Source organism: Parasteatoda tepidariorum, chromosome X1 (genome assembly GCF_043381705.1).
Source record: "Parasteatoda tepidariorum isolate YZ-2023 chromosome X1, CAS_Ptep_4.0, whole genome shotgun sequence".
In the NCBI taxonomy this organism is placed as follows: Eukaryota; Metazoa; Arthropoda; class Arachnida; order Araneae; family Theridiidae; genus Parasteatoda; species Parasteatoda tepidariorum.
In genome coordinates, this window is record NC_092214.1 from 15,589,165 (window position 1) to 15,604,413 (window position 15,249).

The window sequence follows — 15,249 nt, forward strand, 5'->3', positions numbered from 1 at the left end:
CATTTAAAAGTATTTAATTTTCTGCAAACATATCACAAGGTTAACTGATAAAAAAAATTTAAGTGCCTAGAACAATGTTTATTGTTTATATAACAATTGTTACCTATAATTGCTGTCAACATGTCTGTCTAAATACTTGGCCAAGTGGCACTTCATTGGTTAATCTGCTGTGCATAGATGATAGAGATTATACACAAAAATGATGGCTAGTTACATGATAGAAAAACATTTTAGATTTTAAATCTGTGATTTTTCTTTTAAAAAATATCAAAGTAATTGAAATCATGATTTTAATGGAGATTTAAATCAAGCTGAATTAAATTGGCAAACCCTGAAATAAATCTTCAAAAACTGTGAGAAAATAAGTTTGAAGGAAAAGGAGAAAAAGAGTAATATTTAGAAACCCAATTTGATGCATGTACCACATTGTAAACAGATAACAGTTAAAACTGCATTTATTTTAATCTACTTCATACGATAAAATAAACCATCTATTTAGTTAATAAAATGAACTAAAATCGAAAAGCACACAAAGAAATATTTTATAGGAAGAAAGAGTTTACCTTTTCTGAAATATGGTGAGCTCCAGGTTTAGTTTCTTTGTTTTCTGACATGTTTTTTGACATTGTTAATATATCTCCAGCAGATTTCTGTGTCAACACCTGAAAAGTAACATTAAAAACAAGCTGCTTCATAATTATGTTAGCATTATTTTGCTTATGCATAAGTACTTAAACACTCTAGAGTACAGCACATTTCTACTCGCCATTGGCAATTAAATATTTAGGACTAGCATATAAGTTTCATCGCTTTTTTATTAAAAAAAATTTTTTAACTATGCTTCTATTTAGAACAAAAAATGCTGAGTCACTCACTTATCACTTATGAAACCATTGCTTTTGGAATGATTGAATTTGGATTTGATTACATTATTGTTACAATAAATATGTTTCAACTTTTAAGGTTCTACATTCTTTTATGTCTCAAGTTATCCTAAAGTTCTTTATACTACATCCATTAACGTTTTAAAAATTGGTCCAATTTTTAATGAATACAAAATAGTGGCAAGCAAAAATTTTTACTGGCTGGTATCTTTAGAATTGAAATTCCAAGCAATGCTCTACAATATGAATTTATAATTTCACAATTTTTCGCAATTAAATATTGCTAAATAACAGAAATGGTGGCACAATGAACAATGGTTTAAGATCACTTGACCTCTTAACTAACATACATAGTTCTTCCACGTATCATATTTAGTTGGCCTTCAGTTCAACTCCCACTCCCAAAATTATCATGAACTAATTTTAAACTACACTCTATTTCAGTTAAATACTAAATAACATACAGCATAACAGAATAAAAAACACTATTCAACAGATATAACACAGGATGCTTTCAGATGGTATTTTTAATTAAGAAGCTCAAGACTGTACTCGAGGAAGGTAACACAAGGACAACTGTCCCAGGGTCTAGAACTTCTGAGGGCTCAGTCAAATTTTCTTACAAAAATTTTGCGTTTTTAATTAGTTTATTTGAAAGAAAATTGCTAAGAATTACTTTATATCTATATAAAAACTACAATTCTGAATGAAGAGTTTTCAAAAATTTTACTAAATATGAAAATAAGATTTTTTTGTACTTTGATGAGGCCTGTAAAACCTATGTCGAATCTTGAAGAAGCTTATTTTCTTTATTCAATCTATTGTACGCCACATTCAAATTATATTTAATTTCATAAAAAAAAAAGATATAATCATTTCCTGAGGAATGTTTGACCCATTAATACATTCCAAGGCAACTGTTAAATTTAATTGATGATTGCTCTTATAAATGTAAGATATATAATTGAAACATTTAGATTGTTCAAAAGTAGAGATGTGCCTGCTTGATCAGGCTTGGAGTTATAAATGATTTCTTTTAATCAAATTAACATTAGGAAATGTGTTTATAAGTATCTTGTTATTTTGAAAATTGTCTAGCATGAAAAATCAATTTTGTAACTGATTACTAATTGGTATTCTTTAGTGATCCAGAAAATATGAAGAAAAAAAAACAGACACCCATAAGAACATCTGTTCCTTAGATAATTTGATCATTACTGCATAGTTAAATATCACTTACAAAAAAAACTTGGCAAAAAAAAACTTGGACATAGTTATTGCATCATAGAATAGAAATTAACTAATTTATTTTTAATTTGTGAGTTATTTCTTTTTTTCTACTACTTTAATTATATACTATTTTATAATATGTCTTAGTTTTGGTATTATATTTTGGCTTTTTTACAATGTCAAGCAAATCACTTTGGCGAGAATGGGATAGATTAATGGTAGAAGACTTGCAGTCTATTAGTGAAAATTTCAATAGCAGTTTGCATCACTGCAAAAGGTGGCCACTTTGAAACCAGTTAAATTTATTCATTAGTAAAAGTCTACTTTTATAATTATTTTTTATATTTTGTTAGATTATATAGTTTATTAAAACTATATAATCTAACAAAATATAAAAAATAATTATAAAAGTAACTAACTTTATAACTTTATTAAACTTTATAACTTTATTAGTATAACTTTATTAAAAGTTATATTAAAAATTGTTTGTCAGTTTTTTTGTCCTACTCTGTGAAATTCTTTATAATTTTATAAATAGATTAATAAATAACAATAAAGAAAATTAGTTTTGTTCCTTTTAATATTTATTGGCCAATGTATATTTTATGAAAAAAAATGCATAAATATTTCAGGAAAATATTAAAATATCATTTGACACAATATTAACTGATTACACATATTATTTATCAAAAAAGATTTTTTAAAGCAGTCTGTTATACACTTGCACCCGAGTCCAGGGTAATTTTTGCGTAATATGACCAGTTTTGTTTCCTTGTTCAAATTTAATGTGTAGTTTTTTTAGTGGCTAGAAAAACTCAAATAAATTTTTAAAAAAAAAATTTCAGATCTTATATTTTTTCGAATTTTATTCATGGTTTGAACAACAAACAGCAAGCACTATTCAGTTTATAACACCAGATATTTTGTTAAGAATAAGTGCTAACAGTTGATAATAAATACTACTTTGTTTGAAAATCTTAAAAACATGTTTTCATTGAGTTCATTGATTGCAATTCAGGATAATTTTCAACCAATAACTAAGTCAAAAATACATTTAATTCACAAAATAAAAATAAAAAATGATTCATAAACTTTAAAAGTGTAAAAAAAAAAAAAACTCAGTTAATGCTTTTGAATTTTTAAATGAAATCAAAATAAACTCTAATCAAGTCAGTTTTAGTCTGTATTCTTTGTAAAATAAGACTTGACCAACAGGTCGCATTTATTTTACACTTTTAATTCATATACCCTAAGAATTAACAAAACAAAATTAAAGTTTTTGACTTGATGCACTTAGGATTGAAAAAATAAATTTCATAGTTATATAACATAAAACTTCTTTTAAACCATTTTATGATAAAACACTAAGGAAAATTAAAAATTCATTTGAAGGTTTAGGTTTATATTTTTTTTTATTATGAACAAAAAAAAGTAAATATACTAAATACATATAGAAAATGAAACAAACAAGGTTTTTGAGTCAACATACATTTTTATGCTATTTATCAATTTTTTTAAATTGTTATCATTGAAAAAAAAATTCTAAAAATGTAATACTAGAACTTTTATATCAGCATACATTTTACTATCTAGCAGCCCACCTTTTCAGAATTGCTCAGATACAAAAAATCTTAAATAGAAAATTTATACAAGAAAATAAATAAATGCTATTCAACATGTACACACAATATCCAAAAATGGACCTCAAAACTTACCTAAAATAAATATTTAAGTTTTTTTTAGCAATTGATTTGCATTTTGTGTTTATCAATTTTACATATTATATAATAAGGAAACTAAGTAGAATAGTTTCTACAACAAGTTTATATAAAGTTGATTATAACAAGTTTATAACTTTAAGCTTTGAAATTAGATTACTTTATAGAAAAAAGTAATAATGGTTGTCAAGATTAGTCTGACTTTCTAAACTAGACTTTACTGCTTTACTTTATTGATTATTTTTAATATTTAAACATAAAATCATCAATCAGAACTATTTGATAACAGATGTTGAAAGAGTATAAACTTAACCCTATCTCTGTATTAAAAAATCACTTTGTTTTCCTTAAGTCACTAAAATAAATATTCTATTCCTTATAACTTGTAATTGCCACAGTAAACATAAAATGGATTTTCTTTTCCTGGTAAAATTAATCAACATTAAGTTTAAATAAAACAAAAATTAAAAATTAAAAAAATTGTCTAAATAATATAAAACAAAAATTAAATTGTTTCCCTTCGGAATAAAATATCAGCCACTTGCTCTATCAGATATCGGAAAAAGTCTTTTGTAGACAACTGCAGCTTAGGAATAGATTAAAGAGAACAAAGAAATAAAATGTATGCGTCAATTTCATATCAGTATATTTGGAAAAACAGATAAAATATTGTGATTTTAATAAAGTATTTCAAATGATCTTAGTACTTTAAGACAATGAAGTATCATAGTTGGTGTGAAGTATGTAGAGCAATGAAATTGGTTTTATTCTTCTTGCAAAATATATTTTCTCAACTAAATAGCAGGTTCGCTATAAGGGAAAGCTACCAAATCCAAAGGGTACAGAATATCTCTGATCGTTAGAACGAGGTTCGGGGAAAATTCAGACCCTGGGAAAATTTTTGATCTAATTAAAGCAAAAAATTGCAACAAAAATTTTTATTGTAAAAATATATATCACTTTATAAAATTTTCACATGAAAAAAAATTTAAAAAATGACTGAATTAAAATCATGGTAAGTATATAAAACCATGCTATTTTCAATATAATATTACATGGAAATTAGCACCGATTTGAATAAATATTTCGCAGCACCCATGATTTGCATAGAGTCCATCGAAAATCCATGCGGAGTTTCTATCATTTTTTTAAGCAAATATTGACTACGAATTTTTTCATTTTTTTTTTAAATCACAATATTTTTATGCGTGTTATTACAACACTCTAAATTTGAATCACGCACTTTGCACTTGGTTATTGAATTTTGAAATGACGATTCTATCTATGTTGGTAATGGCTATTGATTCCAGGGTTTGAAAAAACCCGTTCATATATTTCACACGTTATTTCGACAAGCTAAATTCAAGTTACACATTTGAGTAATTACTTTTTGCCGCAGTTACTAATTTTGTCCCATTTCATAAAAAAATACATGTTTTTATCATTGTTTCAACTGTTGCTGCTCTCAATTTTCAAATGTGCTTCCTTTTTCAATTTTTTTTATGCGTCTTTTTTTAAAAAAATCTCATTTTTTCCCATACATTATTACAATATACAAAATTCTAATAGTGTATTTAAGTCCACTTTTTTATCAAAAGGTTTGGTCATTTTATTCTATCAATTTTTTGGCAATTATTGCAGATTTCTAAAATACCAATATTTTGAATACAATATTATTTATAACAATGCATGAGTTAGGAGTCATGTATTCGAGTAATCACTTTTTGATGTGTCCATTTCACATGATTTTGCTGTAAATCTGGTTTTGACATGGGCTTCTTTCCCGGCAAATTATTCTCATATTGCAAGATTTCAAAATCCAGTCTTTTTTTTCTTTTAAACGTGAAAATAATATCGCCTTTATTAGAATATTCTTATGTTCATGCAATTCATATACATGCATTGTTATATGTTGAGATAGCTATTCTGCTTACGAGCTACAGCATGTCAAATACGCCAAAAATTGTGAGATGCACAATTCAGCGTAAAATATATAAAAAAATTAAATAGAATAAGAGCATCAAAAGATTTATATGCAAAATTAAACTTTATATTTTTTGTATATAATTGAAGTAAATAAAAATAATTTTAAACTGAATTCATATAGAAATTTGGTTTTAATTCTTTAAATAATTGCATTTTTTTTTCTACTCATAAAATACTTGCTTTTTATGTATGTTTTTAAAATAGATATTTGTATTATTTTAAAAAAGGACTTGCTTTTAGAAAAAATTGACTCAGAAATTTGCAAAACTTGGGTTTTAGGGACCTATAGTTTCTTTAGTCTTGTAGAATCTAAGTCCTGTAGAATTGTTGATGAGAAAAAAATTTAATACAAAGCATTTATTTTCTTTCTCCCTTTAAATACCATGAATGTTATTTTATAGCATGAAAGTTATGGCCTATCATTTAATATTTTTTCATTAAGGTCTATCCTTTAATATCTTTTCATTAATTTAACAGAAAATCAGTGAACAGCATGAAAAAAAATTGGGTATTAAAAAACTACAGGTAGCATTCACGATAATTTAATATAATAAAAATGTAGTATTTGGTCAAATAAGGCATTAGAAAGATGGAAAAGTAAGTTATCATTTAAATATTAAAATACACATTTTTAAAGATTTTAACATGGTATATAAGTATGCCATACTTGCTGTCTAAAAACAAAGAATATTTTCTGTTAATGTTATGTTAAATATAACAGAAATAACTTTTCAATTTGTTTATTTATAAAATTGAATTCTTTAGTTTATGAGTAAGACCTTAAACTTATTTTGATAAATTATTACTATTTCAATACCTTTTGATTTCTATTATTTTCAGCAGATATACCAGATCAGCAGATATCACTAATTTAAAAAATTAAGTGTCAAATATTTAAAAAAAAATTTTCAACTATAGCTAACAGATAACAAATAATCTTTGTACATGTAAATTTTAAGCTCAACTCAAAGTGATTAAACTTCAATTTTATGTATATAAAATACATATTTATTACCTTATAGATACAAATGACAAATTATCTGAGCAAAAGTTTTTTTTAAGAGTTCTTGCTGTTACGGAGGGAAAAAAAAATACTTCGTAATAATTACCATTTTATAAGATAAAGTCTTCACTACCAATCTTCACAGCAATACAAGACAAAATGAGTTAAAGTTTCCTATGATTGTGTCTAAAAAGTTAAGCAATCATTACTAAAAGCTACAAATACATGTATATAGCAGGACTGATAATGCAGCTAAAAAAGGAACATTTATCTACCTTGCACTTTTATCAATAAACACTGTAAAGATAGTTCAAAGTATAAAACAAGAGCAAAGTTGAAAGAAGACACATTTAGAACGCATTGACCATTATCTATTGCCATAAAGTCAAGGGCAAAATAGATAAAAGAAAAATTTTGCAAAAATGAATGCAAGAATACTACTTCTACAGAGTAAGAGGGGGAAAAAAAACCTTTTCTTACATTAGCTTATCAAAGTATCATGCACATTACTTGAATTTAAAATTATGCATTAAAAATCTAACATACATTTTTCCAAAATGAAATATGCTTTTTGAAATATTAAATATACTTTTTAATGTGATTTATACAAAAATTTAAAATTCTAATTTTTTTGTAATATCTGAATACAAAAAATTCAAGAATTTAACTTTGATATAATACAAATTTTTTAACACTCAAAATATAAATTTAAATAAAATGAATAAGTTATTCGGAAGCCTATTAAGTCAGGTGTATCTAAGAAGTGTAGCTATGTAGGAAAATGAGGGATGCAGTTGCCTTAAGGTGTTCAAGATATCTATAATAAATAGCTTCAGATATCAATAAAAATCAGTATATACCATTATGGTTTGCTTATTCAATCCACATAACTGGTTCTTTGCAATACTTTATAGTTATAATTATTTTTTTTAGGAAACCCCTATCTCTGAGTTAGATTTACATTTAAGTGACAAGAAACCACATTATTATTATCAACAACAAAAAAAGTTAAAAAGTTAATGTAGCACAACATTAAATTTTTTCAACAAAAAAATTCCACTTTTAATGGTTATTGAAATAAATTACAGAAACTTACTAAGTTTTCATAATTATTTTTTTTTTTTCACTTTCACCATAGAGCAAGTCTTTCATTGATTACTTGAATGTTTGGTTTGTTAATTTGGGTTTTACATCTAATTTGATACATGTAGAAAGAGCTTCAGTTTACTTTTTGTCAATATTTCAGTACATTTTATGGTGCCAATGAAGAATGTATGAAGAAATTAACTACAAATTTAATTATTATATAGAAAGGAATAAGACTGTAATCTCTAACTAAAGTCATTTGTGCTCATAATAGCCTAACAAGTCTATTATGAGCACAAATGACTTTAGTTAGAGATTAGCCTTTATTAGTATTTTCTCAATTAAGTCTAAGCATAAATTGAGAAAATACTAATAAAGACAACACTTTATCATAGTCTTTATTAGTATTTTCTCAACTTATGCTTCTGCAAATAATATAGTGAGCTTAATGAATTTTTACGTAAGAAATTTGAGTTTTTTCAAAAAAAAGATTTTATAAAAGCAGACTTGTACTTAAGACTTTTATAATAATACATATCAGTATCAGTACTAAGAGATTAAAGGTTAGAAAATAAAAAGCCTTCCCAATACAAATTGCTGTTTCCCTAGTTCTTACAAATTCTGTTCTTACAAAAGTTCCCTAGTTCTTACAAAAAAAAGATAGCTTCACCATTTATATCGACCTTGCAATAGATATTTAGCAGTAATTAAAAAGAATTCGAAATTTCGTGATAAAATTTACAATTTAGAAGATATTGTTGAATTGATTAACACTAGAAAGACATACCTAGAAAAGATGGAAGGGGCTAGTATAGCATTTCCTATATTTTTCTAGAATGGAGATAAAATAAACATCTAAAACCACAAAATATAGTGACAAATTAGTACGTAAAGATATAGTAAAGGCCTAATCATTAGAATTTCCTTTTTTTTCCCCATTATGATATAAAAAAAGTTTGATTAAACGAAACATTGACTTTTTCAATTATACTTATATTTTTGTTGTTCGGAAAATTTTATTTTTACTCTTTATAAATGATAATAATTGCAGATTAAAAAAAATTAACAGAAATACTTCATTTCAATTAATGAAACTGAAAATTTATGATACCAACATTGATTTAATTTCATTTTTAAAGTTTTTATAAAAATCAATAATGCTTTTTTTTTTTAACATATTTGCCGCAATATGGGTATGTGTACCATGCTAGATTTCCTTCATACTACCTTGATTTAATTCTGCATTTTTCATGACATGTCAGAAGCTCTTCACGTAATTGGAAGATATAATTTCTGCGACTAAGTTCCTCCTTTCCTGTTAACTTTTTATGTAAAATTGACACATCTATAGCTGATATATGTAAAATTCTAATTTAATATTATAAAGACGTGTCATAGTGATTCTGAAAAAGATAAATTTTTCTGTAATATTCCAAAATTTTTCAAGGCCCCCTGCCATCATTTTAGGGAAACACTTCAAAAATTAGGCTTCTATGAAGATAACACCTAAGTTAATAAGCACCAAAATAGGATCATATTGTAAAAAGACATAAAATTTTACTAAAAGACGAAATTTTACTACGTTAGTTATTTTTAGAATTACCGAACAGCAAAAAACGAGAGGGAACACATGGGCCCTTTCATCATTCTAGTGTTAATGTATTGTGTAGTGTTCCATTGACAGAGAAAATTTTATGTGAAAGTAATTCCAACTGGAGTTTGTTTGTCAATATTTAATAATTAGGTATGGCAATAATTTGATACAGTTAAGCCATATTTAACATATACAGTCAGTCAGAAACTTTCATTCTATCAACATTGGTTACCTGAAAAGCCTTTGGAAACTTCGATTTTTCAGCTTTTTATTTTCCAATTTTATCCAAAGCATCCAAGTACTGAAATATACATTCATAAAGTACCAAAATAGTATCTGTTTGCCTTTTAAAAATTAATAAAATAAATTGCCTTTTAATTCTGCAGGTTCGTTGGGTCACAACCTTTACACAAGCACTTAGAAAAACCATATAATTAGGTTAAATTTAAAATGGTAAAAGTAAATTTTGTTCCAAGATTTATAAGAAACTTGGATAAGACTTGGCATTGCATTTTCTATGGTTAAGATAATGAATTATAGATTTCTTTTGTTATTGAGAATTAGAAGAGTATATTGAATCCTTGTCAAGGAATTGACGTCTCTTGTACACGTTTTATAAGACTTGCAAATTATTCTTTAAAGATTTTATAGCTTCATTAACCATATCTTTCCTGTCTGAAAACTATCTTCACTCTTTATCGTGAAGTATTGTAATAGGCGAATTATTTTGGTGATAAAACACATAGTATATGCCATCTACTTTATTTTATTTTTAGCTAAACTTTAGTTCTCTAGGTGCATGTTATTCAGTTCACAACCAGCATAATGCTATATAGCACTTAAAACAGACTTCTAAAACTTTAAAGGAAGTGGATTGTGGATTTTGTCAAAATAAGTCCAGTATTAGTAAGGAAATATTTGCTATAATTTTAAGAACTTACGTTAAAGCGAAATTATGTTATAACGTCTATATTTCTTCATACCACAGGGAGTGTACAGTCGACTGTACACATCGAGTGTACAGTCCGCAAAAAAATAATATTTATATATCACCCTGAATAACTTTCGTTTTAATGATTCACATACTAAGTGCAATCTTAATGGTTCCTGGGGGGTGACCTCAAATATGCAATTATTAACTATTAAGTTACAAAATTGGACACAAAAATGTATTTTCTCTGAATAAACATGTTTTTTTTCCCTACATATTTGGATTCTTAACCTTCAAAGTATAGGAGGTAGCCACAATATGGTAAATATGGTTCCCATATTGTGGCTACTTGATCAGGAGAGCGATTCAAAGTTCTTACCCCTTAATGTTAATTTCACTCTTTGCCTTTAGTCATATTTTTAAAACTAATTAAGCAATTCAAAAAATAAAATTCCCCCCTCTTATAATACCCATATACCCAAAGATAATTTCACGTAAAAAATACTTTTTAATAATTATTTATTATTTAATATACTTGTGGATGAAAAAATTTTGAATTAAGAGGTATACATTTTCTTTTATACCATATTAATCTACGTATTTTTCCATTGCAGAATCTTAAGTTTCAACAGTTTTTATTTGGTAGAAGCAGAGAAAAATTAAAATTATTCTTAAAAAAAAAATTTGGCGACAATGAAGAGTTATTCAAATGAGGCGATTAACATTTAAATGTGATTAACTTATGAGGAACTTTACTTCCACACACCTAAAGTAAAATTTCATTCATATTTTTTTGTAAATAACCAAGTGCTAATCCTTTTTTTTTTTTCAAATTACAAAATACGATGTTTCTTTTTTAGTAGTCTAAAACTTTATTTGTAATTTAATAAAGACATTTGAAAAAAACATTTTATTCAACGAATGTTTAGTTTTATAAAAGCACGTTTCTGATAGAATGAGATCATACATCAGCTTTTTTAATTAAATTTTTAATTTTTAGCTTGTTCTTTCAATAATTGATACAATTTCAATAATATACAAACATATGCATAGATTTGGAATAATATGTTTATCAATTTTCTCAATATATATTTTATAATTATGAATATGAATTAGTAGTCAACCTTTTTAAGCATCTTAAAATTTCTCAACATCTAATATATCGTCTTAATCTTAAAATTAATTTTTTAATTATCTGTTTGCCCGTGTTCAGCAGAATTATTTTATGAACTATTTAATTAAATTTTAACATTTCTCAAAATCTTACTCTTTACGCTACCAGGTATATTATTTTTCCCATTAATATACTAATCAATTATTTTAGTACTTTAACTTATGTTTTTCTTTAAAGTAAAACTCTTTTTTAAATTATTGTCAAATTTTTATCAAAAGAAAAATTAGAATTATTGCCAGTTAGCTGAGAATTATATCTTTTCAAAAACTAAAAATATTCTGTTGATAATATTATTCGATGCAGAACACTTGACTATTTACTAAGCATACTATTTTTTCCAAAAATGAAGATAAAATAAGAAAATTGTCCTTTTAAAAGGATAATGTTGAAAAAATTTGCTTAAAAAGTTAATATAATTTCTCAACTTTAGCGGAATTAATTCCAAATATTCAATAAATTTGTTGTCAAAATATTCAAAATATAAATTTGTTGTCAAAAAGTTGTCAAAATATTCCTATATCAGGAAAATGCTCGATATGCCTTGTTTTGTTAAAGAGCAATAAGTATATTTTCCCTAAATTTCTAATAGGGTGAAGTTAACTTGTTTGAAATAATTGACTTGTAACTAAATTATATTGTTTCATTTGACTTTTGAAATTTCCCTTGTAGATAGAATGGTTTAACATCCTAAAATGTGTTTTTCAGAGCGGTAGTCAAAATATAAATAAATAAAAATATAATAAAAAAATGTACTGCTACTTGATAATGGTCAAAAAAATTTTTAATTGTAAGGTGTACAAATTTTTGCATAATTTTAATTTTAAAAAAAATTTACATTGTAATTTACAAATTTTGATCAAAATTTGTCGAATAGCTCCTGAGAAATTGAATTTTAACTATAAGACTTTTTTTTGGGGGGGGGGGTCAGAAATCCGAGACCATCGAAAATAGGTATGTTTATTCAGAGAAAGTTTCTCTTTTGTGTTTGACTTCTTTACTCAAAATATAGTCTGCACTTACTAATTGCATATTTGAGTTCACCCCCTCAAGCCATTGAGTCCTAGAACCTAAAGATCCAAACTTAAGTTATTCAGCATGGTCAATTTTTTTTCCGCTCTGTACATTTTTAATAATATTAAATAAGTAATATTTTTTGTTTTTTTTTACTAAATAAATAATTTACATTTATTCATAAATAATATACATTTATTCATATTCGTCATTTGAGCAGTATAGGCTAAATACAGAATATTTGTATGTTGCATCTCTAATTCAGTGCAATTAGCATTTCTTTTTGAAAATGTAAGATCATCAAAACAGATTATCAAAAAACTTTTTACAAATTCTGTTGCAATGAAATTTGTGAGGTGAGATTGTAAAAACATAGGAACAGTAAAATAAAGTACTAGCTGAACAAGTCACAGATTCAAGGAAAAACTTAGTTTTTATGATTTTTTCGAATAATAAAGTTAATAATAATTTCTTTTATTTAATAACAATTATGTTAAAAAAAACTCATTAAGTCATTTAGTAAATCACTTAATAATCATTAATCATTTAANACATTCCGATGCGAGTCCCGAGAGAAACAGTTTTCTCTATTCCGGCCATGTACAGAGTGAATAGAGTTGGACTGAGGACAGTTCCCTGGGGTACACCCTGGTATTTCATATTTAATAAATACATATACATAGATCCAATCAAAGTATGAAATTGATTAAAACAAATTTTAAGATAAAAACTTTAAAATAATAAGTCAAAATGGAGCAATGCTAAAACCAAATTTGTCTTATGTAAACAATTTAAATAAAAAGTAAGAAACCAAAAACAAACAAAACAAAATTTTAAAGATATGTATGTTAACAAAAACAGCACTGCATCAGGGGACACACGGTCTGCTAATACACTGGAGCCTTTCTGTACTCAGTGGTTAAACCAAAAACCTGAATATAGAAATTGGCAAATCAAAGCTTGCAGAACTACAACCTTCCCCGAATATTCAACCACATAATGTGTGTGTATGTCCTATTCATGAAAAGCATTACTATACTATTAAAAATTGCACAGTTGTTATTTTCCAAGTATAATATAGAAATTTTCAAGGTTTTTTGTAAAAAATTGCAACTTTCTCTGACTATTCCCATATTTTTAAGAGTTAAAATAAAATTCCCTGATCCGTGGGAGACCTGTATATAAATATGTGTGTGCATGTATATATATATGTATACACACACACAGGGTACGTAGCCAAATCTTTCAACAAAAACAAGCACCTTTTGAGTACTTTTTAAGCACTCAAAAAATATTTATAAGCACTATATACATTAACAAAATTCAAAACAATTTTCAGACTTTACAGGATCATGACAAAATAACTAGTTTCTGACAAAGAACGCCTTTCTTGTTCATATTGTAGTGATCGAGACATTGTAAAATGATCGAGAGATTTTTCGGTTTGATATCAGAAGGTGGAAAATGAACCCTGAAATTAAGAATATCTTGTAAAATGCAGCAGAGTTGCACATGAGAGTGCAATAATCTCACCGAACCCAGCTCAGTATATGCACATGCGGACATCATCAAACATGTAAAACGATTGGCGTTTTTATATGCTATTAACCAGTGGTACGTCGAAATAAATTGTGGTCGACATGGTTAAAGAAAAAAAATCTCATTTTCGAAAAGGGAATACTAAGCACTTTTTTAAAAAAAGCACCTTTAAGGGCTTTTAAAACCGAAAATAAACACATTTAAGCACTTTTTAAAAAAGCTACGCACCATGATATATAAATATATGATACCATGAATGGCCTAAATCAAGAGTATGTCAACTTTCATCAGTAAATGTCAACAATCTCATAGTTGCTTTGGTGAATGTCCGAAATATATGCTATATCCAATTTGGTATTAATTTATTGGTCGATATTATTATATTTAATTAATATTTTAATATCTGCTGAGGATAGATTAGGAGTATTCCTAATATCGGTTAGATGCATACACACACAATTACGAATTATTTCTTTTGGTAGCTTGAAATGATCTGAAATCTTTTAAATTTATAGTAAAGAAAAAGTTAGTTCCTAAAAGGTTAAAGTAAACTATGAAGTTTAAAATGCTAAAAAAATTTTTTTCAAAAATTTAAAATGCAAAAAAATTATAAGCAGAGAACTCCCTCATGGAGAAAGCATTAGCTGTTGTCGTGGAGAGGGGAAATATAATGTCCTTTATATGCTTTTATTTCAGGTAGCATAAATGCTTGCTAAATGTTAGCTATTTGCATTTAGATATAAGTGCCAGACCTTGCTAATACAAGTACAGTGCACTCCCGATTATCCGGGTTAATTACCTGGACAGGTCGCACGGACAATCGAAAAACACGGATAATCCGAAAACTCCTTTTATTAAAGAAAAATTCAATATCAGTACAAAAAATATAAAAATTACTGACACTTGAATGCATAACATCAAACTAGGAATTTTCCTTATTAAAAAATGTGTAATGCGTCTTCGCCATATATCGATACACATATTTTACGAACCGCAGTAATGTCACCATAATCAAATCCTCCCATATAATCTAATAAAGTTTCCACAGAGCAGCAGAATGAGAAATTGTATTTCATTCATTTACTACATCTTC

The 15,249-nt window shown here is 26.4% G+C and overlaps 1 protein-coding gene across 12 annotated transcripts in view; it reads right to left on the bottom strand.

The window, feature by feature from the left end:
- LOC107436389 (ADP-sugar pyrophosphatase) overlaps nt 1-15,249 on the bottom strand; it is a 47,120-nt gene that overhangs the window by 23,623 nt on the left and 8,248 nt on the right. For 3 of the 12 annotated variants that reach the window (XM_071187688.1, XM_071187690.1, XM_071187689.1), the window contains exons 2-4: nt 9,734-9,802; nt 6,928-7,007; nt 564-662 (exon numbers count right to left, since the gene is read on the bottom strand). In XM_071187688.1, the coding sequence (XP_071043789.1) occupies nt 564-662; nt 6,928-6,930 (102 nt within the window). In that variant the 5' untranslated portion in view covers nt 6,931-7,007; nt 9,734-9,802. Of the gene's footprint in view, nt 1-563; nt 663-6,833; nt 7,008-7,096; nt 7,141-8,694; nt 8,739-9,733; nt 9,803-15,249 lie in introns of those variants that run through there. The other 9 variants (XM_016048091.4, XM_016048094.3, XM_016048093.3 and 6 more) reach the window with 5 other exon arrangements.